Below are 27,347 nucleotides of genomic sequence, written 5' to 3' on the forward strand. Positions count from 1 at the left end.
AGAAATGGTCATACATGCTCAATAAATGTTTATTGAAAACTCAGGAGGGAGCCCTGGAGGGACCGGTCTTTTATTTCTCCTTTTCCTCTAAGACTGTTTTATTTCCTGATGGCTCCTGATCTCCCAGCCATTGATCACAGTAGCTCAGACGGATCAAATTGATCCAATTCTGGCTCCCTTGACAATCTGCCACCGGGGTCCATTCGTGGATGAATTTAGCTCTCCTTGGCCTTCCCTGTTTGCTTTCCAGCCTAAGAGTTTGCACTTTTGGGTGAGGGCCTTGGCATTCTGTGCCTGTGTTCAGTGGAGTCGAATCTAAACCTTGGGGCTCAGTGCTAAATCTCCGGGAACTCTTGGCAAGCAGTCCAGGGACCTTGGGACTCTCTTGGGGTTAGAAGGCCTGTGTTGAAGTTTTGGTCTGGCCTTTGCTCCCCGTGTGACCCCAGGCAGGTTGGTTTTTGTGGGTGATTCGTGTTTCCTAAAGTGAAATGATGTCCCCCGTATTCCTGCTGACTTGGCCCAAGTGCAAGGATTCTGTGATCATAGGGCCGCAGAGTCTGAGGTCTGGACGGAGCCTGCAGTTCCTGCTGCTGGGTGCTGGGAGTCCTGTGCTCCCTCTGTCTTGGCACCTTCCTTTTTAGCCACTGCTGATGGCCAGAAAAGAACGTTTGGGTTTTACGACCAGGCTTTTTGACAGAGAAAGAAGAAAAGTCCGTGAACCCCTGTTGTGTGCTCAGCACCAGCAAAGGGCTTTACCCTGAGTCTCTCCATTTAGTCCTCGCAGAATCCCTGGGGTTGGAGCAGATTATGGGTCCCTTTCACAGATGAGAAAACCGAGTCCCAGAGAGGCAGTGTCACCCACCGGAAGTCTCACATACACAGTCCGTGTCGAAGAAGAGTTGTGCGGTCCCAAGTCCTTGCCGCCTTGGCGGCGCCTCTGACCTCCCTGTCCCCTCTCTCCCACAGAGAGCCAGCTGCTTCCCGGGAACAACTTCACCAACGAGTGCAACATTCCAGGCAACTTCATGTGCGGCAACGGGCGGTGCATCCCCGGCGCCTGGCAGTGCGATGGGCTGCCCGACTGCTTCGACAAGAGTGACGAGAAGGAGTGCCGTGAGTGGCCTGGCCCTTTGCTGGGGCAGGGGGAGGGTGGCGGCAGTCCTGGGGTGTCAGCGAGGAGTTCTGGGTCTGGCCCAGCCCTGCACACTCTGCGTGCTGCCCACGGCGGGGCCAGGCCCTCTGGGGGCAGGGCTGTCCTCTCCACCTGTCTCGCTCTGTCTCAGAGCAGCGTGGTCTGTGCAGAAACAGGGGTCTTGGTGGGGTGGGAGGCACAGCTTTGGGGTAGCAGAGGACCCGTCCACCAGGCTCTACTCACCCTCCCCCCGGGAGACTCTCACTGCCTTCACTTTACACGCGAGGATGCTGAGACTCCCAGAGGTTATGTAGCTTCAGTATCTTCTAACCAGCAAGCAGCAGACCTGGATTTGAACCCAGGGCTGCCTGACCCCAAGGTCCAGGCTGGTAACCATCTTGCACATCTTCTACATTGTGCATTACTCTTGATGATGAAACAAGCTGTAGCATCACGTCAAGTATCTAGCATGGAGTTGGTACTGACTTTATAGTAATCTGCTTCCAAATGCCCTTTTCTTTGCCAACACCTGGACATCATCTTCAAATGGGCACCACCAGGACTGGGATTCTTTCTCATCCTCCCCACCCCCTCCTTCTTCAGCCTCTTTCCCATTTTGTACCCAAAATCCGCGTGAGATGTGAGTCAGTGGTAATCTGTGAGAAAGGAGGCACCAGGGATGTGAGTTGAGGGGCCTCCAGGAAGTGGAACGATCATCCTCCCTGCCCCGTAGAGGTGTGTTTCTCTTCTTTGCCAAAGTTTGGTGCTGCAGGGGGAGCTGGGCCACAGCACGCTGGCCGGCAGGAAGTACACCCGGGAGCCCTGGGCCCAGGGTTGTCCGGTGCCTGGGGACCACACAGCTGGACAATGGTTCTTGGCTTTTTCCTGGGTTTTGGGCCCCAGGCCACAGGGCCTCTCACACAGGAGAACTATGTGTTCTGGCTCTGAATCTGCTGTCTTTTTGGGAGCCAGCTGAGGAAATGAGGAGAAGATGATAATTTGAACTTTTCACATAGCTGTTACCGGGATTTGAGGCTCAGCTTGTTGACGCGCAGGAAGGAGCCGTGGGTTTGGGGCCCCCTCTGGAGCCAGGCCCCCTCTTCCTCGTGATGTACTCCCTCTGAGACTGGCCCCTCTGAGATCTGTCCAGTGTCCCTGCTGCCTGCCCCCGCTCTTCAGAGAAATTTTGGGAGGGGTTGGGTTGAGGGTATGTTTTTTGTGGGAAATAGTTCATTTTGTTTGTTGCTTGTGATTTCTTCTGAATAGACTAGTATACATAATGCATTTTTATTTTTGCAGAATTAAAAAAGAGTATTATGTCTATTGCAGCTTTTTCTGTTTCTAGCCTGGCTTCAAAATTGCTAGAAATTGAATGTTTGTAATTTGAGTTTCAAATGAGATAGTATGCGTGAACCCTATCATCTGTCCAGTTTTGAGCATTATTAAACACTCTGAATGTGTGGAATGATCATTTTTGGAATATGGTGTGTATTTGAACTCCAGTAAATGCAGATTGTCTTTAGCTGAGCTGGGAATATTCAGAACAGGACATGTTTGGGACAGAATACAGGATTGGAAGTTGAGACCTAAGTTATATCCCCAGCTTTGTCAATTTCAACTGTGTGCTATTAAAGTTCTCTGTGACAAGCTGTGTCCTGTGCCAGTACAGTTCCATGATTTCAGAATTCATGCATAAACCGGAAGAGTTGGTGGAAAGAGAAATTTAAAAAAAAAAAGAAAAGAAAAGAAAAGATAGTGTGGGAAGCTGCCTGGCGCAGTTTGGTTTGGTTTGGAGCAGGCTCGCCTTGGCTATTCTCCATTAATTTTTTTCTGCTCATTTCCGACCCTTCACCCCCCAGTGTAGTAGAGACTTGATTGGCATTTATGTAGTCTTTTGATCAAAACATAATTTAAAAAACCATACACATAAACACATGCATTCAAAAAACCTTTCCTCTGTTGCCCTTCTTTTTTCCTTTTGGTCTTTAAATTCTAAAAACAGAAGAACACTAGAAAGTTTAGACAGTAGGGGGAAGGAAAAGAAGTCCTTTTTCTAAGACAAAAGTTTCCTTGCATTTCAGATTTCTTACATATTCCCTTCCCAGTCTAGGACCTGAGGGTGTGAGCCCTGGAGAAGGACTGTATCCAAATTCCAGCCCTCCCTTCCATCCCTCTCCCCCAGCGCTGTGTGATCTTAGGAAAGTTACCAGAATGGTCTAAAACTTAGCCATTGGAAGGATTAAATGAGAATTAATTCCTTAACCTTCTGCTGCCTCAACGCCCTCCTCTCCAAAATGAGAATAATCAGCCTTCTAAATGACATTGTTGTGATGTTTTAATGCATAATAAGCACACAGCACAATGCCTGGGTATAGTCAGTGACTTGTAAACGTTAACTGTTATTGGTCAGTCCACACAAAGTATATTCATTGTCATGGGGACACGTGATTGAGTAGCCTGCTTTTTCTACTTCACTTTAGAGGCCCTTTGCCACATTACCATATATGTAGCAACAATAACTGTTGTTTTGTGAGGTTACCTACTGTTCCATCAAGTAGATGACCTGTAACCTAATTATTCCCCTATTGTCAGGTGTTTAAGTCTCTTTTGCTTTTTTACTTCTGCTGATCAAAATGTTTAGGGTCGACAGCAATCCCACTACTGGGCATATACCCTGAGAAAACCATAATTCAAAAAGAGTCATGTACCACAATGTTCATTGCAGCTCTATTTACAGTAGCCAGGACATGGAAGCAACCTAAGTGTCCATCGACAGATGAATCGATAAAGAAGATGCGACACATATATACAATGGAATATTACTCAGCCATAAAAAGAAACGAAATTGAGTTATTTGTAGTGAGGTGGATGGACCTAGAGTCTATCATACAGAGTGAAGTAAGTCAGAAAGAGAAAAACAAATACCGCATGCTAACACATATATATGGAATCTAAAAAAAAAAAAAAAAGTGGTTCTGAAGAACCTAGGGGCAGGACAGGAATAAAGACACAGACGTAGAGAATGGACTTGAGGACATGGGGAGTGGGAAGGGTAAGCTGGGACGAAGTGAGAGAGTGGCACGGACATATATACACTACCAAATGTAAAATAGATAGCTAGTGGGAAGCAGCCGCATAGCACAGGGAGATCAGCTCGATGCTCTGTGACCACCTAGAGGGGTGGGGTAGGGAGGGTGGGAGGGAGACGCAAGAGGGAGGGGATATGGGGATATATGTATATATAGCTGACTCACTTTGTTATAAAGCAGAAACTAACACACCATTGTAAAAAAATTATACTCCAATAAAGATGTTAAAAAAATTAAAAAAAATTTTTTTTAATAAATAAAATGAGAGAGTTGAACTAAAAAAACAAACAAACAAACAAAAACAATGTTTAGGGTCGATTAAGGAACTTATCCATGCCTGGAGGGTAGAAATACAGGATGGTTTCAGCCAGAGCCAGGATGGGCTGGGCTGAGGTCTCCAGGGTAGGTACCATCTGGTCCATCCTTTCAAGGGCTCCCTGAGAGTTGTCCATTTAGAATCTGTGCCACCTCCTTCTGTGTCTTGCTCAGAAGTTACAGAGCTCTTTCTCTGATTCTTTGGAACAACTTGGTACTTACAGGAAGGAGAGAGAAGGCAGCTGATGTTCTCACTTGGTAGAGGTGATTGCCTCAAAAGCCCTATGAAATAGCTTTGGCATTTAGAAAAGAATACACTTAAACAAGGAGAAGTCTTGCGCTTTCCGAAGGGTGAGAGAAGGGCCTGGAGAAGTGTGTCTTGGAGGGTTACAAGGCAGAGAGCAGCTATTCTGTATCCACGGCAGAGGAAAGATTTCGTGAGACAGGAAGAAACTTTTTTATTATAAAGGTAATAAAATGTCATATTGTAAAAATCAGGGGAACAGTGAAGGAGAAAAACAGAATCCCGCATAGAGTCTGTATGCTAACAGACGCAGTATGAGCATCTTACAGGTTTACATTCAGGCTTTTCTCAGTTGTAATCACCATAGGTACACAATTTTATATTTTAATTTTTTCCCCAGCTAACATTTCAACATATTAACATTTTTCTGTTTTTTCCCCATATTTCCCTATCACTTTTAACGCTTAAGTGGCCCATTCACTTGGTGAATAAATATAGTTTATTTACATATTATTTGGTATTTATGTTGTTTCCAGTTTTTCACTGTTAGAAACAGTGCTCACGGCTGTGAAATGAGGGTAGATATGACTTTCCCCCTGTTTTGAGAAATGTTCTTCAGCTCGATTCTCAGAAATGCAATGACCGGGTCGAAGGACAGGAGCCTTTTCTGGCTCTTGCCCACTTGTTCTGCTAATGGTTTCCATCAGCTTGCTCACTGGCAACATGTGAGACGTCTGGCTTTATTTTAGTCTTGGCAGCATTGGGAAATACCTTTTTAAAAAAATCGGTTTTCTGGTTCGTTTAATAGTTGAAAACAGTTACATATTTTAATTTTCATTTTTTAAGTTCTCTAAAGAGGTTGAACGTTTTCCCAACCCTCTATATACTAGTTGCATTTCCGACCTTGTGAAATATCTATTAATGGACTAGAATAAATTTCCAGTTGGGTGGAGTCATTAAATTTTCCACCTTAGAGTTTTGAGAGTAGAGGCTCATTTGGGGATAGTCTGAGTGTATTTCTGTTCTTGGTTAGTGGAATGCCCTAAGTGATTGTTTTAGCCAAATAACTTTTTGTTGTAATAAAGGAATAAGGATATGTTTTAGAAAAACATACAAGTTCCGTGGAAGCCCTGATTATGGCAAGAGCAATGACATGCTGTTACTTGAGCTTCCCCAGGGCTGCACTATCCCAGGCACTTTACATTATAGCAACTCACGGATTGTCACGAGCCTTATGAGAAAGGGACTGTTATTATCTCCAGATGAGGAAACTGAGCCACAGAGAGATGATGCAGACCCTGTCAGCTGTCCCAGAATGTATGTAAGTCCTCATAACTTTCCTCCGTCAGAGACCACTGGTGGGTTCATTCAGTCTTTCTGTACATGGATCTCTGTTATTCTACTGAACAGGATCGTACTGTATGTTATCACTACTGATCTGCTTTTTTAAAAAATGAAGAAACATCGAAAATGTTTTTTTGTATACAGGCATACCTTGGAGATACCGTGGTTTCACTTTTAGACGACTGCAATAACGCGAGTCATGCAAAGTTTTTGATTTCCCAGTGCATATGAAAGTTGTGTTTACACTATACTGTAGTCTATTAAGTAGGCAATAGAATTATGTCTAAAAAATAATGTACATACTTTCATTAAAAAATACTTTCTTGCTTAAAAATGCTAACCATCATCTGAGCCTTCAGCGAATTGCACTCTTTTTCCTGGTGGAGGGTCTTGCCTCGGTGTTGATGGCTGCTGACCGATCACGGTGGTAGTTGCTGAAGGGTGGCATGGCTGTGGGAATTTCTTAAAATGTTACTTAAAAGTGAAGTTTGCTGCATTGATTGACTCTTTCATGAATGATTTCTCTGTGGCGGCAGTGCTGTGTTTGATAGCAATTTACCCACAGAACTTCTTTTAAAAGTGGAGTCAGTCCTCTCAAACCTGCTGCTGCTTCTTATCAACTAAGTTTATGTAATGTTCTAAATCCTTTGTCGTCATTTCAACAATCTTCACAGCGTCTTCACCGGGAGTAGATTCCATCTCGAGAAACCACTTTCTTTGCTCATCCATAAGGAGTAACTCTCCTCATCCATTACAGTTTTATCATGAGATTGCAGCAATTCAGTAATATCTTCAGGCTCCACTTCTAGTTCTAGGTCTCTTGTTGTTTCCACCACATCTGCAGTTACTTCCTCCGCTGAAGTCTTGAACCCCTCAAAGTCTTCTGTGAGGGTTGGAATCAACTTCTTCCAAACTGCTGTGAATGTTGATATTTTGACCTCTTCCCATGAATCACGAATGTTCTTAATGGAATCTAGAATGGTGAGTCCTTCCAGAAGTTTTTCAATTTACTTTGCCCAGATCCATCAGAGGAATCACTACCTTTGACAGCTATAGCCTTATGAAATGTATTTCTTAAAAAATAAGACTTGAAAGTAAAAAAATTACTCCTTGATCCATGGGCTGCAGAATGGATGTGGTGTTAGCAGTCATGAAAACAGCATGAATCTCATTGTCCATCTCCATCAGAGCTCCTGGGTCACCGCGTGCATTGTCAGAGAGCGGTAATATTTTGAAAGGAATCTTTATTTCTGAGCGGTAGGCCTCAAGAGGGGGTTTAAAATATTCGGTAAACCATGTTGTCAACAGATGTGCTGTCATCCTGGCTTTGTTGTTCCATATAGAGCACAGGCAGTGTAGGTTTAGCATCGTTCTTAAGGGCCTTAGAATTTTTAATGATAAATGAGCATTGGCCTGAACTTAAAGTCACCAGCTCTTTTAGCCTCCTAACAAGAGAGTCAGCCTGTTCTTTGAAGTTTTGAAGCCAGCTATGAAAGTCCTAAATGGCATCTTCTTCCCATATATTGCTGTTTTGTCTACATTGAAAATTTATAGTCACCTTTGTTAATTATCTTAGCTAGATCCTCTGGATAACTTGCTACAGCTTCTTTATCAGCACTTACTGCTTCACCCTGCACTTTTATGTTACAGAGATGGCTGTTTCCTTAAAGCTCATGAACCAGCCTCTGCTAGCTTCAAACTTTCCTCTGCAGCTTCCTCACCTCTCTCAGCCTTCACAGAATTGAAGAGTTAGGGCCACGCTCTGGGTCTGGCTTTGGCTTAAGGGAATGTTGTGGCTGGTTTGATCTTCTATCCAGAGCACTAAAACTTTCTCCATATCAGCAATAAGGCTGTTTTGCTTTCTTATCATTTGTGTGTTCACTGGAGCAGCACTTTTAATTTCCTTCAAGAACTTTTCCTTTGCATCCACAGCTTGGCTAATTGTTCAGCACTAGAGGCCTAGCTTTTGGCCTGTCTTGGCTTTCAACATGCCTTCCTCCCTAAGCGCAATCATCATTTCTAGTTTTTTATTTAGAGTGAGAGACTTGTGACTCTTCCTTTCAACTGAACACTTAGAGGTCATTACAGGGTTATATTTTAATATCTCAGGGAATAGGGAAGCCTGAGGAGAGGGAGAGAGCTGGGGGAATGGCCAGTTGGTTGATGGAACAGTCAGAACACACACAACATTTATCAATTAAGTTCGCCATCTTATATATGGGTATGGTTCGTGGAGCCCCAAAACAAAGACGATAGTAACATCAAAGATCACTGATCACAGATCACCATAACAAATATAATAATAATGAAAACATTTGAAATATTGTAATAATTACCAACATGTGACACAGAGACACAAAGTGAACAAATGCTGTTGGAAAAATGGCTTGACACAGGGTTGCCACAAGTCTTCAATTTGTAAAAAACTCAGTATATGCAAAGTGCGATCAAGTGAAATGCAGTAATACGAGGTATACCTGGAAATGATTTCTAAAGTGGCTATTAGTCCTGTGAATCTCTTAAAGAAGAGACTGTACTTTATTACTGCCCCTTGCTATAATAATAAAGCGGCAATCCAAATTTCTAGAACATACATGTGACCTGGAATCAAGAGCCTTAAGATCTCCTGCCAGCTTTGTGTTGGATTGCAGCTGCCATCTCTCTGTGGTCTAACCAAATGGGGGAGGGATCTTGGAGGGTTGAGATCCGTGTTACAAGGTGGTTTGTTTTCTTCTTTGAAAAATTATATTGATCGCTATTTTTCAGGCATGTACAGACTTTTAAAGTCTCAGGCCCTTTGTGTGTGTGTGTGTGTTGGCGGGGTTGGGGATGGGGATAAATTCAAGAATCCTGTCAAATGATAAAACTTTAATGAATCTCCAAATCCAGAGACATAGAAAAATAGGTGCAAAAAATGGCATTTGAATTTTATCTGCTTTTAGTGTTCCCAGCCATTTCTTGAGCACGGCTTTTAATTTCGCCAGTGTGATGGCAGGAATCCAGGAGATTGGGCTGAGAGGGCAAGTTTGAAATAATGATCGCCAGGGAATGTAAGGGGAGGAAAGCCCAGTCAGAAACTCTTCCTTTCCTTTTTACGGTCTTCATCATCGGCCTCTAGGTGGCGCCACATATAATGTTTTCTTTTAAACCTGGTGCTCCAGGGCAAGCAGAGATGAGGGGAAATAACTGGATTCTGAGTTATTCTTCTCACCAAACTTTAGCAGTAAGTCAGCGATTTCACCAAGGCACCTACTGCTTGGCTCACATGCAAAATGCCCCAAGAAATCAGGCAGTTTCCATGGGGTGGGTACAGCTTGCTTCTTTCTCTCTTAGGCTGCTTTGTCTTTTCTCAGAGAAGGGGTTGGTGAGAGCTGACATGCTGTGACCTGGGAAGGCAGCCTGTCAATGAGCTGGGGGATGCAACTACAGTGGGATCTAATCCTCCCCTTCAGCTGTGTAAAAAGCAAAACTGGCACAACGCTATTATTATGGGTTGAATTGTGTCCCCAGCCCCCAAATTCATATGTTGAAGTCCTAACCCCAGTACCTCAGAATGTGACCTTGCCATAAAAAGGAATGAAATTTTGCCATTTGCAGCAACATGGACGGACTTGGAAGGCATTATGCTAAGTGAAATAAGTCAGACAGAGAAAGCAAATGCTGTATGATATCACTTATATGTGCAATCTAAAAAATACAACAAACTAGTGAATGTAACAAAAAAGAAGCCGACTCACAGATATAGAGAACAAACTAGAGGTTACTGTGGGGAGGGGGGAGGGGCAGTGTAAGAGTAGGGGATTAAGAGGTATCAAGCTATGAGGTATAAAATAAGCTATAAGAATATATTGTACAACACGGGGAAGGTAGCGAATATTTTCTAACTATAAATGGAGTATAACCTTTAAAAATTGTGAATCACTATATTGTACACCTGTAACTTTTATAATATTGTATATCAATTATACAATTAAAAACATTAAAAATTAGGATAGCATGAAAAAACAAAAAAAATGTGACCTTATTTGGAGATAAGACCTTTGTAAAGGTAATCAGGTTAAAATGAGGTCATTAGAGTGAACCATATCCAATACGCCCTAATAGAAAGCGGGAATTTGGACACCGAGATCCATCCAGGGAGAAGATGATGGGAAGACAGAGAGAGAGGATGGCCATTTACAAGCCAAGGAGAGAGGCCAGGAACAGATCCTTCTTCAGCCCTGAGAAGGAACCAGCCCTACTGACATTATGATTTAAGACTTCTGGCCTCCAGAACTGGGAGACAGTACATTTCTGTTGTACCACAAAGTCGTGGCACTTTGTTACAACACCCCTAGCAAAACTAACCCAGCCATCTTCCCATCTCTTATTTTTTAAAAAATTGTTACATAACGAGTGAGTGACAGCTGCCCCACAGCTGTGTAACAGCATGAGGTTCACAGACATCCTGCTTCTATTTTTTTTCTTTAACAGTTTGAAAGTAAGAATCTTACTGTTACAGGTTGAATTATGTCCTCTCCAAGGACATGTTGTCGTCCTAACCCCCAGTATCTCCCAATGTGACCTTATTTGGAACTGGGATGTTGAGGTTGTGATTAGCTAAGATGAGGTCATACTGGAGTCGGGTGGGCCCTTAATCCAGTATGTTGGTGTTCTTATAAGAAGCATTGTGAGGATGTGAGGGAAGAAGGCCATGTGACAGCAGAGGCAGAGATGGGAGTGATGCAGCTACAAAGCAAGGAATCCCAAGAATTGACAGCTGCCCCCCGGGAGCTAAAAAGAGGCTGGGAAAGAGTCTACCCTGAGTCTCAGAGGGAGTGTGGCCCTGCTGACACCTTGATTGCAGTCTTCTGGCCTCCAGAAATATGAGAGAATAAATTTCTGTTGCTTAGAGCTACTCAGTTTGTGGTACTTTGTTATGGCAGCCCGAGGCATCTAATACACATACTTCCAAGGGATAATTCAATCAATTTGGGCTTTTGTGGGCTGGCCCAGCCCAGTAGGTGTGGGCTTTCTTTTATCAACCTCCCCGCCGGGAGGGGTGGGTGGAGCCTGGCAAGCCCTTGTTAAATGCTGAATTTCAAAAGCCTTCTGAAGACGCCGAGCTTCAGAAAACGGGGGTCTAGAGAATATCACTGTGGTTTAACACTCTGTCTATTAAATGCTTCAGAATGAAAGTTCACATTCCTTCCCAGCACTTGTGGTGCGGAAGGAATCCAAGACCTGTGTGTGTTAATGTTGTTCTTTTCTAACTTAGTCATTTTGTTTGTGTAGTTGTTTTTAAACATCTCAGATAATTCCAGGCATGGCCCCCACTTCACTTAGTTTCTTTCATCTCAAATGTGAGACCATAAATCCTGTGGTTAAAAACAGGGGCTTTGGGGGCCAGCCTCCATTTATGACCTCTGAGGCTCTGGGCACCAACTTACCTACCTCTATACCAATTTCCTCATCTGTAAAATGGGGATAATAACGGTACCTACTTCAGGGGGTGATAGTTAAAACATTTAATAGACGGTATGTCCAGGTGGTAATCCAAGTTAGAAATAGGGTGAAGATCAGCCCTGCTGACCGCAGGGCATTGCTGTCAGTCTTTAAATCAGCTAATGTATGTGAGGCTCGGAGCTGGGATGCCTGGCCTGGGTTAAGCATTCAGTAAGTGCTAACTGATACTGTTCCCTCAAAAGTGCCAGTGACATTATCCTCAAACCCAAGTCTGCAGTGACATTCCTGGTCCTGCGGTGCTAGATGTCCAGGCCAGCCCTTGCACACCCCCTCTCTTCCTGCTCTCTCTTTGAAAGCCTAAGCCTTAGAAACTCCTTCCTTTGCTGGGTCAGTATCTTCTTTTCACTCCAGAGTCTTGAACACACAGTCATGAGCTCTTATGAAATTCTCTTTAGCTTAGAGCTCCAGGGAGGCAGCCAGACACACACAAGCCGCTGTATGAGGGAAGGAAACAAATACTTGAGGGCCTGGGGTGAGCCGGGCAGGCCCTTTGGGTCACAGGGAGTGGGGTTTGGAAGTAGCTCTCCTGCGTTCAGCTGGGAACCTGCGTCTTCGCAGCCCTGCACTTGTCCCCCACCCACCAGAGTGTTCCCAGCTCTGCCCGAGTCCCGCACAATTAAGCACCTTAGTGGATTTTGATGACGGCATTTTGCTGCATCGCTTGAACAGTCTTCTGAAGTCTCTGCCTTCACTCTGTTGGCCTGAAACCCGCACCGCCCCCTGCAGCCTCCAAGGTCTAGGACTCGTAGAAGTCACAGCCTTCCAGGTCCTCTCCCCGCTCCCAGATGTGCGCTTTGTGCCCTGTGCCGATGGTGCTGTCCAGATGTTGGGATCGCCGTATAAATTCCCAGGTAGTCTCCTGACAGCTACGTAGGGACAATTTCTGGCTTGTCGGGCTACACTTGACCTTAACACGAATGTGACCATATGCTCACTTTTCTAAAAGGACCCTGGCTGCTGTTTGAAGATGCCAGCAATTTTACACTAGGTGGAGAAATACGAAGTGCTCCGAAACTCTCTGGGTATATCAGTTGCCTGGGGCTGCTCTAACAACATACTGCAAACCGATGGCTTAAAAGAACTGAAATATATTCTCTCCCAGGTCTGGAAGCTGGATGTCCAGAATCAAGGTGTCCACAGGGCCGTGCTCTCTCTGAAGGCTCTAGGGAACAGTCCTTCCGTGCTTCATCGCCGGCATTCCTTGGCGTCTTTGACTTGTAGAATCAACAGTCCAGTCTCTGCCTCCGTCATCACCTGGAGTCCGCCCTATGCATGTGTCTGTGTGTCCAAATTTCCCTCTTCTTAAAAGGATACCCATCGTTGGCTTAGGGTCCATCTTCATCCAGCATGACCTCATCTTAACTTGATTATATATATGCACTATTTTAAAATAAGGTTCCATTCTCAAGTTCCAGGACACTAATAACCTACCACACCGGGCGCATTATTTTTTTTTAAATATAAATTTATTTATTTATTTATTTTTGGCTGAGTTGGATCTTTTGCTGCACGTGGGCTTTCTCTAGTTGCGGTGAGTGGGGGCTACTCTTTGTTGTGGTACACGGGCTTCTCATTGCGGTGGCTTCTTGTTGCAGAGCACGGGCTCTAGGCACACGGGCTTCAGTAGTTGTGGCACGCGGGCTCAGTAGTTGTGGCTCGCGGGCTCTAGAGCGCAGGCTCCGTAGTTGTGGCGCACGGGCTTAGTTGCTTCGTGGCATGTGGGATCTTCCCGGACCAGGGCTCAAACCCGTGTCCCCTGCCTTGACAGGCGGATCCTTAACCACTGCGCCACCAGGGAAGCCCTGGGTGCCTTATTGACAAAGTAGAGTGTGCAGTGGCCAGCGCCACCCAGGGCCAGGCCTGCACACTCAGCTCCCTTGGATGTCCCTGTGCTGGATGGGTTCTCTCTGCATCTACTTGGGGTAATTTGTTGTTATTGTTCTACTCCTGCCTTTATAGCTGGTGGTCATGGAACAGAACCAGGTGTGTCAATAGAACAGGAGTAGTTGAAAGCCTGGGGAGAGTGCTTTATATGAGAAAATAAATAAATATATACTTTTAAAGTCAGTTACAAAAGTAGTCTTACTTCTATGGCCTGGCGCCTTGACTTGGCTACTTGCATGATTAAAAAAGAAAGTACTCTGAACACTAGGTAGTGTGTATGGCAGCCTGTGAAAGTCCTGTGCCTTTAAAAGCCACAGGGGTGGGATGTGCTGTAACTAAATTGATACCTGTAGCTCCCTGCCTTGCAATCCACCTGGGAGGAAGCTGGGAGGGCTCCCAGCCAGACTGGGCTGTAGACAGCTGTTTTGTCCTGCACAAAGACATGAAAAACATGAATTAGTTTCTAAATCGGAAGCTTGCACATAAAATTGGGATTATCAGGTTTGCTTGGAAAATTAGATTTAGTGTTCGGATACTCTGCACTCAGAGAATCTTGTTTCCACCCTGAGTCTATCGTGCATTTATTTCACCGTCTTGCTCGTTCGAAGGCCTTCAGTGTTTCTTTAATTCTAAGACACACATCTTTTTACATTTTCAGGTCTGTGAAAGTGAGATACCTCTTATAATCGATGGGATAAGAAAACGTGTGTCCTACTTTAATTGGAGAGTTTTTTTCTTACTCGGTTGTATGTAAATTAGTGGCATCCCTTACAATTGGTGGTGTCTTAAGAGTCAGTGAAATTGAATTCATTTTCTCTGATTGTCAGCATAGGGCGTTTCAGCCAAAGGTCCTGACATTTCCAAACAGATAAACATACCATGTGTGTCTGTTTTCCTTGGGGTCCTTGCTGTGCTTCGGGGACAGGAGGCAGCGCGCAGAGTGGGAGGGGCTGGCTCTGGGGCCACGGGGCCTGGGTTGAATCCTAGCTCTGTCACATGTGAACTGTGGGCCCTGGCCAAGGTACTTAGCCTCAGTTTCCTTAAATCCTGTGGAATTTTTATGAGGAATAAATGAACTAAAACTCTTCAAACTGCTGCTGGCACAAAGCAAGTGCTCAGTAAACAATAGCTGTACTCTTATTGGCAGTGTGGAGTCTTTAGATCTCAGCTCTGCCACTGGCTATTCACTTCCCTTCTGGAGCCTTAGTTTCTTCGTCTGCGAAATGGGAGCAGGTCTGGAAAGGGTGGTATGAGAGTCAGATGTTCGAGTGCTGATGTCTGGCGCATAGCAGGCACTTAATAAAATACGCTTTCCCATCTTCTCCCTTCCCCAGCGATGCATATTCCCTGAAAGGGAGAGTCTCTAGGGTTGCCAGAGAATTTTTGATCCAGGCTCCCTCGGGCTCCCACAGTCATCAAAGATGTGCTGGAAGATGCTCGCTAGATTCTACTTTCTAACAGGTTCTCTAAACTAAGGAAGGTGGACCGTTCTATTTCAGAAATACTGGGAATATTCAGGACGGCAGCACACTAGTCAAAGTGATCAAGTCCCCTTCCCTGGACCATTTTCAGAAGACAGAACCCAGGGACCCCGTGACACCCTGTTTTGAGGGGTGTGCTGTGCAGCAGCCTAGGGTGGAGGAGCCCCGTGCCAACTTCAGTGATCTCATGTCCTCATCGTCCCTACCAGAAGGTGAGAGGAATCAGACTCTCTACCAGAGGTCCTGGTTCCCCTTCCCTTGGAGCTCGGACAGGAGACCCCAGACTCTCTGGTTGGGGGATGTTGAGTCAGGTCTGTTGAGGTAAGGCATCCTGGAGCCTAGAGAAAAACTGGAAGGAGTGTGTCCAATTTAGTATCTTCCTAGAGGAGAGGAACTTTTTCATTTCTGAAGTCACCAAAGCTCCCAGTTCTTAGAAAGTTTTGTTTTATTATTTAGTTACGGCTCCCCCTCTCACATTCCTGCCAGTGTCGTGCTATATTCTGGTGGTGACAGGGCGACTCGAATGGCATCTGCCAGAGGCCCCACCAAGCCCCATCTGGCTTCCTCAGTCCCTCCTAGGTGATGGCAGCTGCTGTTTGGGACCTGCCACTGCTTTCTTGGAAACCACCAATTTAAATACCAATGCAGTCACCAGCTGAGAAGTTAGTGGCATGGAGTCATCCTGATGTCTTCTTTCAAATCAACTCTTTTGCACAAATATCAGCCTCACTCCGTCTCGCCAGTTCTCCCTGCCACTTCCAGAGAGCTCTGTTATTACCAGCGCTGTATGCTGCCTTTTCTCCGCCTACAAAAAGGGGAGAATCTCAATGAAGCGCCCTGAGCTGAGAGGGGTCATGTTTCTGTGTCACTGCAGCGCATGTGGCCAGGTTGCCTGGGCCCCGATATTCTGGTAGTGCTCTCGTTGCCAGGACTTGGCTGGAGCTGCAAGATGTCGTCAGTGGTAACAGGCTCCATAATTGCTAATCAAATTTAAATGGCTGCAAAATCACAGAACATCGAAAAAAATTTTTTTCCTGGCACATCCAGGCAAATCTTGCTGATCCAAGTGAGGCTGTGACTGGGCAGTCTTTTTATTTTTGTTTATTTATGCAGACTTGCACTTTCATCTGCGATAAAGCTAGTTTGCAATTGCCTAATGGCTTTTTCAAAAATTCAGAGACAGATGAGAAAGTAATAATTAAAAGAGGAGGATATGGTGCATTCATATAATTCAAACCCCTGACCGGAGTGGTTTGTTTACTAGTAACACTCGAAGACTAGTTTCCTGACGGTTTAGAGTGGGAGGAGAAGGGGGCAGAAGAGAATCTTTGAGGTCAAGAAGGTAACTGTATACCCCTCTTAAAAAAGCACTTCAGGAACTTGTGGCTTTTGACATGGTTACTGCCATGTCCTTTGTTAAGATCCCTGCAAGAGGAATCCCATAAAATGTAAGGAATGTCTTTGGGCTATAAAGGCTGTCGGGTTTTCTAGACCGAGTGAGTGGAAGAGAGGGAGCTAAAATGGGTTACAGGCAGTTGTTCATTTCCCACAGCATGGAAAAGCTTCAGGTTAATTCCAAATTAGGATACAGTCTGACTCCTTTGGAAAGGCGTAGTCTGCCTGTACCTGGGTTGTTTATTTCTATCATCAGTGCCCTTCATTTTGGGGGGATGGGGGCTTGGTGGCAGGTAGTCAGTGTCTCCGATTTTCAATGCGATTTAAAGGTGCATGGGCCCAGGACCACCTTGGTTCCTGCTGTCTCCTGTCGGGGGCAAGGTTTGTTTGCCTCTCCAGTTCTTTTGGGACCTAGCGGTAGAGCCCGAGATCTGTACTGAACTCCTGAGCGAAGAGAAAGCGCTTTAGGGAGGGATCGGGCACTGTTGGAGGAGCGGGCGATTCCTGGCTTTCGTGGTGCCTTGAGAGTATCACGTATCCCAAAGAGCAGGGCGGGCAGCCCGCTTGCACGGTGACTTTATGGAGGTCACCCAGCGTGATGTATTTTTTTCTCTTGGCCATTTTTTACCTTTCGGCCAACAAGAGGGGAGCCAGCCTGTGGCTGTGGATTTGTTCCCAGGTCTGCTCAAGCCCATCACCGTGACTCTCCGTGTGTCTTCAGGCCTTTTTCTGTTGAGCTCCTGGGCACAGCCTGCTCCTTGCTGTTCAATCAGACAGTCCCCCTGCTCTCGGTGCCCGGGCAGCCCCGGTGGGAAGCTCTGTCTGATGGCAGGGAGCAGCTGGTCCTGATGCAGAACATGGCACGTCTCCGCCACACGCTGTCTGACATTAAAAGCCAGACTGGGGTTGTTCCCGGTTCCCTGGAATTGAGGAGGCCAGCCAGTCTGATGCTGGGAAGGGGCGAGGGAGAGAAGTCACGTGCCGCCCACAGGCGGGGTGTGTTTCCAGGGTGCAGCAGTGACAGTGCAGGTGCTCGGATGCCCCCCTTCCCCACCTGTGCCATCACTCAGGAGCACCTTCTGAGATGGGAATGGAGGTGAGGCACCCACTTTTGCTCCGCTTCCCCATTTAGCCTTTTCTTCACAGTGTGCTGGCATGTTGGTTCTACTGGTGACTTGAGGAGGAACCTGGGCGGCCGTCCTGACTTTGGGGACAGGCCTGGAGTAGCAGTTAGGACCCAGGCTCTGCCACTGCATTATCCAGGTCTGCCGAGATGCAGACGCCAGGACGGGATGAGGCGTCCCTGAGATTTCCTGGGGGTGGGAGCAGGGGAAGGCAGGGAGGGCAGACATGGAGGTTGGGTACTTGTGGAAGGAGAGACGAAAGGAAGGAGGAAGAGGAGGAGGAGAAGGAGAAGGGCAGGAAGAATCTCAACTGAAGTGCAGGCTATGAATGGTTCGACTAGGACCACAGTCGTCCCGGAGCGGAAGGCAACTGTTGGCGGCGTCCCAGGCCTCGCAGGGATGGGGAGGTCTCAGCATGCTCGCTGTGCCCGGTCAGTGGTGGAGGGCAGCCCGTGGCAGGCGCGGCTTTGGCCTGAATGAGGCCGCGGGTCCAGCAGGGCAGAAGCTCTCATCAGTCGTGCTCCCTGCCCCCGGAGAGCTGGTGGTGCATTTTCCTCACCTCCACGGCCGCTGAGGAGCTATGTTCGTGCATTCACTAATTCACAGACATTTATAGAGCACCTACTGTGCGCTCGGCACTTGCTGGCACGGGCTGGGAGGGGGAGGGGGTTGGTGAACAAGGACATCCCTGTCCTGGGAGAGGCCAAACGAAGACAGCTGAGGCGATGAGGCAGGGGACGGGATGTGACCTATGCTGGGAAAGGGGTGCATCCTGGGAGCTGGGATCCCGCAGGAGGGACCCCCAATCTCACCTGGGGCATCCACGGAGTGTTCTGAGGGAAGCCACCATCTAAGCTGAGACTGGGAGGTGAAGGGTGAGTTAACCCAGTAAGAGGTGGAGGAACTTGCAGGGAAAGGGAAAGCCTAACAGGTGAGAGACAGGGCGCTGGGTATTCAGGTCTGCCTGTGGTAATGCCTGTGCTGGTGGGGAGGAGGAGCGATTTTCAGGGGTGCTTAGAGAAGTAGGTGGTAGGCGGCAATCACGCGGTACCTTGTAAGCCAAGGGAAGGACATGAGCTGTGTGCCTAGTGGTCAAGAGCCCGATGAGTGGGTCACATCAAGCTCTACCACTTCCTGGCTGTGTGACCCTGGGCAAGTTGCTTAACCTCTCTGTACCACTTAACCTCTCAGGTGCCGCGTCTGTGAAATGGGATAGAAGTAGTTCCATTTCATGGGGTTCTGAAGATGAAATGGCTCTCTGTAAAGCTCTTGGAACAATACCTGCCATTCAACAAGCATCAGTTGTTCCTGCCATCACTCCATGCTTTAAAAGTCCTGGTAAAACCGTCCCCAGTGCTGCCAGCTGTTCTCAGTCTCCAGACTCATCAGAACAACATAACTAATGCATTTGCGGAATGAATGAAGGAGAGGTTGTAGGGTTATCTCCATGGCTTGGCAGGAAGCTGCTCCACATAATACTGCCAAAAACAAAAACAACAAAAAATGAGCAAAGAAACCTCAGTGACTAAGTCTTCCTTGAGTTTTCCCTTGAACAGCAGTTGAAGGGGGCTCTAAGCTGTTCCCCACCGGAGGTCCTGGTGTCTTAGGGACAGCCCTTACCCAGTGTTTCCTAAAGTGTGCTTTGTGGGTCACCCGACTCACTGTTAATGTAGATTTGGGGACAACTCAAAACCCACTGAAGCAGGATCTCTGAGACTGAGGCCCAAGAATCTGCCTCTTACCAAGCAGCCCAAGTGAGTCTTGTACCCACGACATTTTGAGGCGTTCTTGTCCTGTGATTTAACCAACAGTCTCATGAAGGGAGGAAGTTACTGAGGACACATCTTGCACTGTCAGCCTCTTTTCATATCAGGGGAGAAGGGATGCCCAAGCGGAGCATCCCTCCTGAGAAGCCCAGGCAGGTAAGAAACATCCCAGCTAGTGTGTCGGCCTCCAGAGCAAAATGTTCTGAACAGAGAGCACTCAGCAACGTGATGGTGACGTGCTAAGGGTTAGTGCTCTGTTTTGCTTTCGAGGTGCTTTCGTGCATATTGCTTCCTAAAGAAAGCAGGTGGATGGCTAGTGCTATGCCAGCACTGCCCATGAAAGAAAATGACTTTATCTGAGCCAGAAATGAAATTCCCAGCAAGAGGTGACCAGCATTTGGAAATCTCAACCAGGAACACCAACAAGATTAAATCCCCATTTACGGTGGGTGACTCAGAGGTGGGATAATGGATAATTGCTCTCTTCTAACTTCTTACTTTTGTACAGGAGACAGTGCATGGTGTGCTTCAGAGCACACAAGCCTGGCACAAGCCTGCCGGGGTTTGTCCTGGTTTCTCTGCATCCTGGGCAAGTTACTGAATCTCTCTGTCCCTCAGTTTCCTCATCTGTAAAATGGGGAATAATCAAATAGTATTGCCCTCATAGAATTTAATTGTATTTATACCAGTTAAGTGTTTAGACAGTGCTTGACACTTACTAAGCTCTTGAGAAGAATTAGCCATTATTATTAATAATATCATCATCTTTACATACGTGCAACGAGAGGTTTTTAGGTGATTAAAAGAAGTGTATAAAGAGAAAGGCTGCACGGGTCATAGAAGCTTATGTGTGAAGGGTCTAGAAACTCTGCCATAAGGACCAATAGGGATTTGTGAGGATCCAGCTGTTTGGTTTGGGGTCTCAGTTTTTCATCTCTATAGTGAAGGGTAAGACTTCCATCAGTGTGTCAGCCTGTGGTTCTTGGAGTGCCAAGGGTTAGTGCAGGGAAGCAAAGGGGCCTTTGGACTGGAGCCCTTCTCTCTCTGAAAGCAAAGCAGCTATACATCTCCCTCTCTTTTTAAATATCTGGTGGACTTTGCATAAGATTTCATTTTCACAGTGGGTCTGCGGTCAACAGACAAAAAGAGTCGAATCCCACCGGGCCAGATCCCTAAGAAGCGCCCCACCATTATTCGTCCTGCCTTGACATCTGCGATTCCAAAGGCAGCACGATAATTGTCCTTTTCCAGAACAAAGCTCACTTCCAACGATCATAGCATGGGAGTTCTCAGAAATTTATTTCTTCTAATGAGCCCAGATCTGCTTTCTGGAACTCTTTAATGGTGGCTGTGGGGCGCCTGAGGTGCTAATGAATTCCCTGTTTTTAGAACCGCTCAGGCTTCGGATGATCTCAAGTTCCAGCTTCACTGATTGTTTGCTGTGTGAGCGGGTGAGTCCCTCTGCCTGTCGAGGAGAGGATGTGAGGATGTAGGCTGGTGCCAGGGATGCCACTGCTCTGAGAATCAGAGGTGACTGGTGAACATCTGCTTGTGATTCTCATCCTGTGACCTCGGAAGAGTCGCTCAGACAGCAGAGCTGACCTGCCCTCTGATGCAGACGGTTTCCAGGCGATCTTCCTTCAGGGCTGTTGACCTTGCCTGTGGGCCATGTGCCGTTAGGAGCCAGGCTTTTACAGTTCCTGTAGGGGCTGCCTGGAATCATTGTATGAGCACCTTCCAGAAGTCGTGGGTCCCTCTTTAAAACAGTCATCCTAATACTAGTGGTCAGCCTCACCCACAGTCGTGGCCATGGATGTGGTTCCTGTGGAGTCCATCAAGGCCACAGTCTTCCCATTTCTCTGCAGGGAGTATTTCAGAAGACATAAACCGTGGATGGTATAATCATGCTATGATGCAAACCAAATCTTGGCAAGTGTGAACGACAGTGAATATAATACACATGTGGGACTCACTTTCCCTGTGCTTTCTCTTGAACGTTCCAGTTCTTGTGCCAGGTTTTCCCTCCATGTTCTGCATTTCAAAAATATTTTGTTTTTCATTCCAGACAGTGGGAGTACGAAGGCAGATTTGTTTCATCACTTAATTTGCTAATTCTGCCAGGCTTTTTCTCCCACCGATCAGCAGTCCTCCTTAAAGTGTTATATTGAAGACTGGCCTTTAGGAGGATTATAGAGGCGCAGGATCATATTTACCCTGTCTGTGTATGGCTACAGAGGACATGACTAACATCAAAACAAAACAAGCAATTTAGAAAACCAAACAGTGCCTCTGTGAGTGATTTCTAGGGTAGGCTGGTAGGCTGCAGCTGAGCAGGGTAGGGGAGCAGGTCCGTCTTTGTTCTTGACCCTACATGGAACTTAAGGCATGTGATTTTACTTTTCTGAGCCTTCTTTTCCTTCTAAGTAGAAATGTGCCCTCTGGCTTCTGCCCAGAGATATTAGTTATTTACAGGATTGACATGACCCAGTTTTTTTTTTGCCTCCCTTTGATGGAAGTGTAGAACTGGAAAACACCAGCAGAAGCTGCTGCTTAAGAAGAATGAAGATGGATGGATGGATGGATGGATGATGGATGGATAGATGGTTTGATGGATGAATGGATGAATGGATCAGTGGGTGGATGGATAAAAACAGGGATCTCTCATTCTATAACCATATCCCTTCAGTTCAGAAGCCTTCCCGCCCTCCTCCCCAGGCTATATAGAGGCCCCTTGTCCCTGTTTCCATAGCCCTTTTCTACCTTACACTTGTAAACAAGCAGATACAGTAGAGGCCATTAGGTGCCATCTTCCAGGTGACATTAGAATCTTCAGGACAGCCAAGAAAGACCCTGCATACATCTTGATCCCTGTCATTCCCACACCAAACCATGCCAGCTCCTGGCACATGAAGGATGCTCAGTACACATTTTTGAATGAACCAGTGAACAAATCTTTGCTTGCCTTCTTGTATTCGTCTCACACTGCTGCTCTCTCAGAGCTGGTTTTCTCCTACCGGGGAGCCAGATGGGATTGCTAAGCAGGAAGAGGAATCCTCCCACCAGGAACACACACACACACACACACACACACGCACGCACGCACGCACGCGCGCGCACACACACACAGACACACACGCACTCTCCCTCAAGACGTTCAGAGGGGTCACCTGATGGATTTGCTTTAACAGCCTGACCTCATCTCCTCCTTTTCTGCGTCCCCCATCCTAACTCCTCCTTGTTAATGAGTCATTCTTCTGAGGGTACATATTCCTCCAAGCCCTCTCCTTTCTCTCTGGGCCCCAAGGGATGTGGCCTCTAGGACAGCCCTGCCTTTCTCTCTCTTTCTAAGCCTTTGCGTAGACACCTATTATCATCAGCTCATTGGATCCTGCTATTTTGCTGGGATTTGAAGACCAGAGGCAGGGGCTGGTGAAGACTTCCATATGCCGAAACAGAGGGCTCCTGGCGGCTTCAGAAGCTGCTCTGTTTAATTCCAGGCCTATAGGGACACTGTGCTTAGCACAGCCCCGGGGGCAAGGCAGAAGCACTCTGGCTTTCCTGGGCTTTAGTATTCTCATCTGTAAAACGACTTGATCATCCCCATGCCCCCTTCAACTACAGATGTCTACGATTTAAAATAGAATGTTCTCCTCCCTGTGAAAATACAGAAGGATTTTCTGGCATGTGGGCATACACATGGAGGAATGGATTTAGGCCGGTTTAGGCTTAGGTGGAATGGTGGAGACCCCAGTGAGCATGTAGTGTAGGGGCTCTGGGGTCAGACCGTGGAACTTATAACTGTGTACCAGGCACCGTGCCCAGTGCTGTCTGGATGATCTCATTCACTTCTTACCAGTTCTCCCCCCTCCAAGTAAGTCCTATTAGTATTCCCATTTTACAAATGAGGACTGCGGCTTAGAGACTTAAGAAATTGGCTAAGGCACTTGGGTGGCCCAGCCAGAGTTTTGAAAGCGGACCTTGAGGCTTGAGTGAGCTGATTGACCACTCTGCTGTGCTGCCCCCTGTAGGTAAGTGCGTGCCATGCGGCTCTGTACAGGGAGGTTTTCAGGGTTCAGACGGAGCTCCTGGCCTCCCTTGCAGAGGGAGTGCAAACTGAATGCCCTGTACAACACTTTCCCAACCTGCAAAAAAGGATAACATTTTAAGTGTTTGCTATCATGCCTGCCATTGTTCTGGAGGGTGCAGCAGGGTCTTGAAGCATCAGAACCCATACGGGAGTTCCATCAGCATCTCTTGCTGTCTTTTGTAATAGTCAGCAGCAGGGAAGTCTCAGGACACTCTGCACTAGATATGTGTGCATGAGGGTGCCCGGGTACCTTTCCCCACATCCCCAAGACCCTCCCTCCATTCCAGTCCAGAACTTCTCAAACATTCTATGTACTGGAAAGGCATGGGCATCTTGGTAAAATACAGATTCTGATTCAGTGGGACTGGGGCGAGGCTGATTGAGTTTCTAGCTGATTGTCTGAATCTCTAATAAGCCCCCAGGAAGTTGCCCATACTGTTGGTCTGAGGTCTACACTTGGAGCAGAGAGGGTCCGTGGGTCCCAGGCTGCATGTATCAGAATGACCCAGAGTCCTCAGTAAGCAGCTCCCCAGGACCTTCATGGGAGAGTCCCAGTGAGCAGGTCTAGGATGGGTCCCAGAAGCTACAGGTGTTCCCAGGACCACACTGTGAGAAGCACTGCCCAGCTCAGCGGTCATTAGCCTCTGTGGTCATTGGGGTTCCCGGGGATTGAGGCCACCTGGGGAAAGATTGGTTCATGGGCCTGGGGTCTTATTTTTCCAGGTGAGTCTTGGGTCTTATTTTTCCAGGTGAGTCTGACCCGCTGCTCCGCACTCAGGTTCGGGACCTACTTATCTTCAGTCTCTCCCCTGGCCCCAAACTCTCCCTCCGGCTAGAGTCCTGCCAGCCCCTGCTCTGTCCTTCTCCTCTGTTGTGTCTGGCTTGTGCCTCTTCGGCCCTCTGCAGTCTGACTTTTGCGTCCGCCACAGGAGTACATTTGCTCTGGGGAAGATCACCAGGAATCTCCTAGTTGCCGGATCCAGCAGGTGTCAACGTTGGACGCTCCCTGACCTCCGAGCAGCGAGCAGCGTTCAGCATCATTGACCTCATCCTCCACTGCGCTCCTTTGCTCACTGGGGTTCCACCCCCTGTCTCCTGGCTGCCCTTCTCCCTCCCAGAGAGCCTTCTGGGTCTGCTTCTCTGCATCATCATTCACCTGAAAATGAATCCCTACCTTCCCATCTCATACATCCTCCCGTGGCGATCTCATTCACTCCCATAAACCAGTGATGCCCAAATATTTATTTCCTGAATGATCTTTTTAAAACCGCACATCAGGTCATGTTACTGCTCTCTGACTTAAAATGGGAGGCAGAGGACTCTGGAGCCGCCAGCCTGGGCTCAGACCCTGGTCCGGCCACTCGCTGGCCAAGGAATCTTGTGCAGATCATTGAACTTCCTTAGCTGCAGTTTTCTTATCTGGAGGCTGGGATAAAGGGCCTCTTGTAGGTGGAGTACCCACTTATACTGTGAGCGCTCATAGATGCTGCTTTGAGTTTGCTTTAATCATTAGTAATAAGGAATGTGAATAATACCAGCAGCCTCCAGCAGCTCCCAGATCACCCATGGAATCAAGTGAGACTCTGAAGTGTCTCGGGCCTGACCCTTCCTTCCCTCCTACGCTCCTCCCCACCTCCCTTCTCACACCCCTGTGCCTTTGCACATGCTCTGTCCTTCACAGCCTTGGAGCCCCCAAGGAGCTCCCCCAGGAGCGAAGGGCCACGCCTTCCTTCATGCTTCTGCTCAGTCTCAGGGGTTCCTCTGATGCAAGAGTCCTCCTGTACTGACTTGACTTGCTCGTATGTCTGTGTCCTCATCAGACTCTTTCAGCCACGGTTGCATCCCTGGCATTGGGTATGGCTGACACTCGCCATGGGCTGTGATGCTCATTGTGGAATGAATGAATGTTTGAGTGACAGTGAAAGCAAGAGCAGGCCCAGTGGCGTGGAGGGCAAACCCTCAGAGTGTGTGAGATTATCTTACTTCGTTATGGACAAAAACTTAGAAACCATCCTTGGGGCCCCTCTTTCACCCGCTGCCCCCTCTCCCTAACCTAGTCTATCAGCAAGCCCTGTCAGCTCTACCTCTAAAGCAGTGGATCTCAACCACTGATTTTGACCCCCAGGGTCAATGTCTGGGGGTGTTTTTGGTTGTCACACCTGGGAGTGCTCCTGGCGTCTAGTGGGTGGAGGTCAGGGATGCTGTGAAACATCCAACAGTGCAGAGGACAGCACCCCCTCCAAAGAATTCTCCAGCCCAAATGTCAATAGTGCTGAGGTTGAGACATCCTGGTCCAGAAGCTTCTGGTTCTGTTCACGGCTCTCCATCTTCCCCACTCCCACACTAGCCCAAGGCACTCCTGTCACCCCGAGGATGGTCCTCCTGCCTTGGCCTCCACAGCCTCAATCCATTTTCCACCAGGCAGCTGGGTGATCATTTACAAAGATACATCAAATAAGATCACTCCCCTGTGGCACTTCCCATCACACTTGGAATCAAACCCGGACTCCTTAGCCAGGCTGGGGAAGCCCTCCCTGACCTGGCTTCTGCTTTCTCCCACTCATTGCACCTCCATCCCCCCAGCACTCTGCTCTGGCTCCACCCTTCTGACCTTCTTCCTGTTCCGGGTTCTTTCCAGTCTTCGGTGTACCCTTGAGATGTTCTCTCTGCCTCAGCCGCTCTCCCCTCATCCCTGCTCTGCTGGCTTCTTCTTGTCATTGAGATGTCACTGTAATTGCTTCTGCCTCAAATATTCCTTTCCTGATGACCCCAGCGACCCAGGTAGTCACTCCTATCACACTGTCTTACATCTTCACATAGCACCATCTGGTTTTGCTGTTTGTTTGTTAGAGCTCCCCTGCCTGGTGTAGGGCTGTGTCCATCCCTGCTTAGAACAACGCCTGGCACATAATCAGTTATCGATAAACTGTGATGGGAGTAGGAGCAATGGTAATAGCTTATATACAGGAGCTTAAGAATTGCTCTGAGGGATTTACGTTGAATCCCCACATCATCTCCATTTTATAGGTGAGGAAACTGAGGCACCAGAAATTTATGTAACTTGTGAAAGGTCTTGTAGCTAGAAAGTGGCCTAGCTGGGATTTGAACTTAAGGAGTCTGACTCCAGAATCTTAATCACTCTTCATCACTCCACCACACTGCTTGTTGAGGAAATGAATGTGGAATAAGGATGATGCATTCACACCCATTCTTCCTGAGCGCGTGATGGTAGGGCAGTCTTTGCAGGACTGGAATTTTGTCTAATCTGGCATCAAATGTTGTGACTCTCTCATTTTTGTGACTCACTTATGTCTGGGTTATGAGGAGAGAGCACCCAAAATCTATTTTCTCATGAATGGTTAGCTTTTAACGTTCTGGACCCTTCTCTCCACACTCACCACCGATCTCGTTTCCTTCATTGTTTTGGCCACTAGGAAACTCATACTAAAATTTGAGTCCTGTTGCTCATAATTGTATGATACTTTATGGAACGCGTTCTATTACCTTCTTTTCTTCTGTTTTCCTCCACAATATCCCACTTTCCTCATTTTTAACTGATTTCCTTTCCTAAGCCAACTCAATCTAAGAATTGAGATGGAGCAAAAACAAACGAATATATGTGGAAAGCGTTTCCCTGGGCAAGTTACTTAGTCTGTCTGGTTCTCAGTGTTCTCTGTACAGTGTTGGTAATCATTCCTGCCTCATGTTTTTTGGTGGAGTGGAGCTGGAGTAAAGTCCACGAAAGCCCAGGGCACATAGTAAGCATTTAGTGTTATTTTCTTATCTTCTTCCCTCACTTATGTTGAGCATGAGGGAATCTCGTGCTGGTACCTGGCCCAGTGGAGGTGATGGAAGGCACTGAGTGGTTTAATCTGTCTTATCAACTCACCCCTTTCCACTACTAACTGGTGGGCTCCATTACAGAGATGTACGGCAAATGACAGGCTATTAGCTTGTCCTGTTTTTGGTGGCTGTTTCCAC

At 47.2% G+C, this 27,347-nt stretch overlaps 1 protein-coding gene across 3 annotated transcripts in view; it reads left to right on the plus strand.

Annotated features, from left to right (window-relative positions):
* Window positions 1-27,347, plus strand: part of LDLRAD3 (low density lipoprotein receptor class A domain containing 3) — a 252,658-nt gene that overhangs the window by 71,136 nt on the left and 154,175 nt on the right. For all 3 annotated transcript variants that reach the window (XM_082410561.1, XM_082410562.1, XM_082410563.1), the window contains one exon: window positions 967-1,113. In XM_082410561.1, coding sequence (XP_082266687.1) covers window positions 967-1,113 — 147 coding nt within the window. The remainder of the gene's footprint in view (window positions 1-966; window positions 1,114-27,347) is intronic.

The sequence above is a fragment of the Balaenoptera physalus genome (genome assembly GCF_965194825.1).
Source record: "Balaenoptera physalus genome assembly, chromosome: 10".
NCBI classification, from domain to species: domain Eukaryota; kingdom Metazoa; phylum Chordata; class Mammalia; order Artiodactyla; family Balaenopteridae; genus Balaenoptera; species Balaenoptera physalus.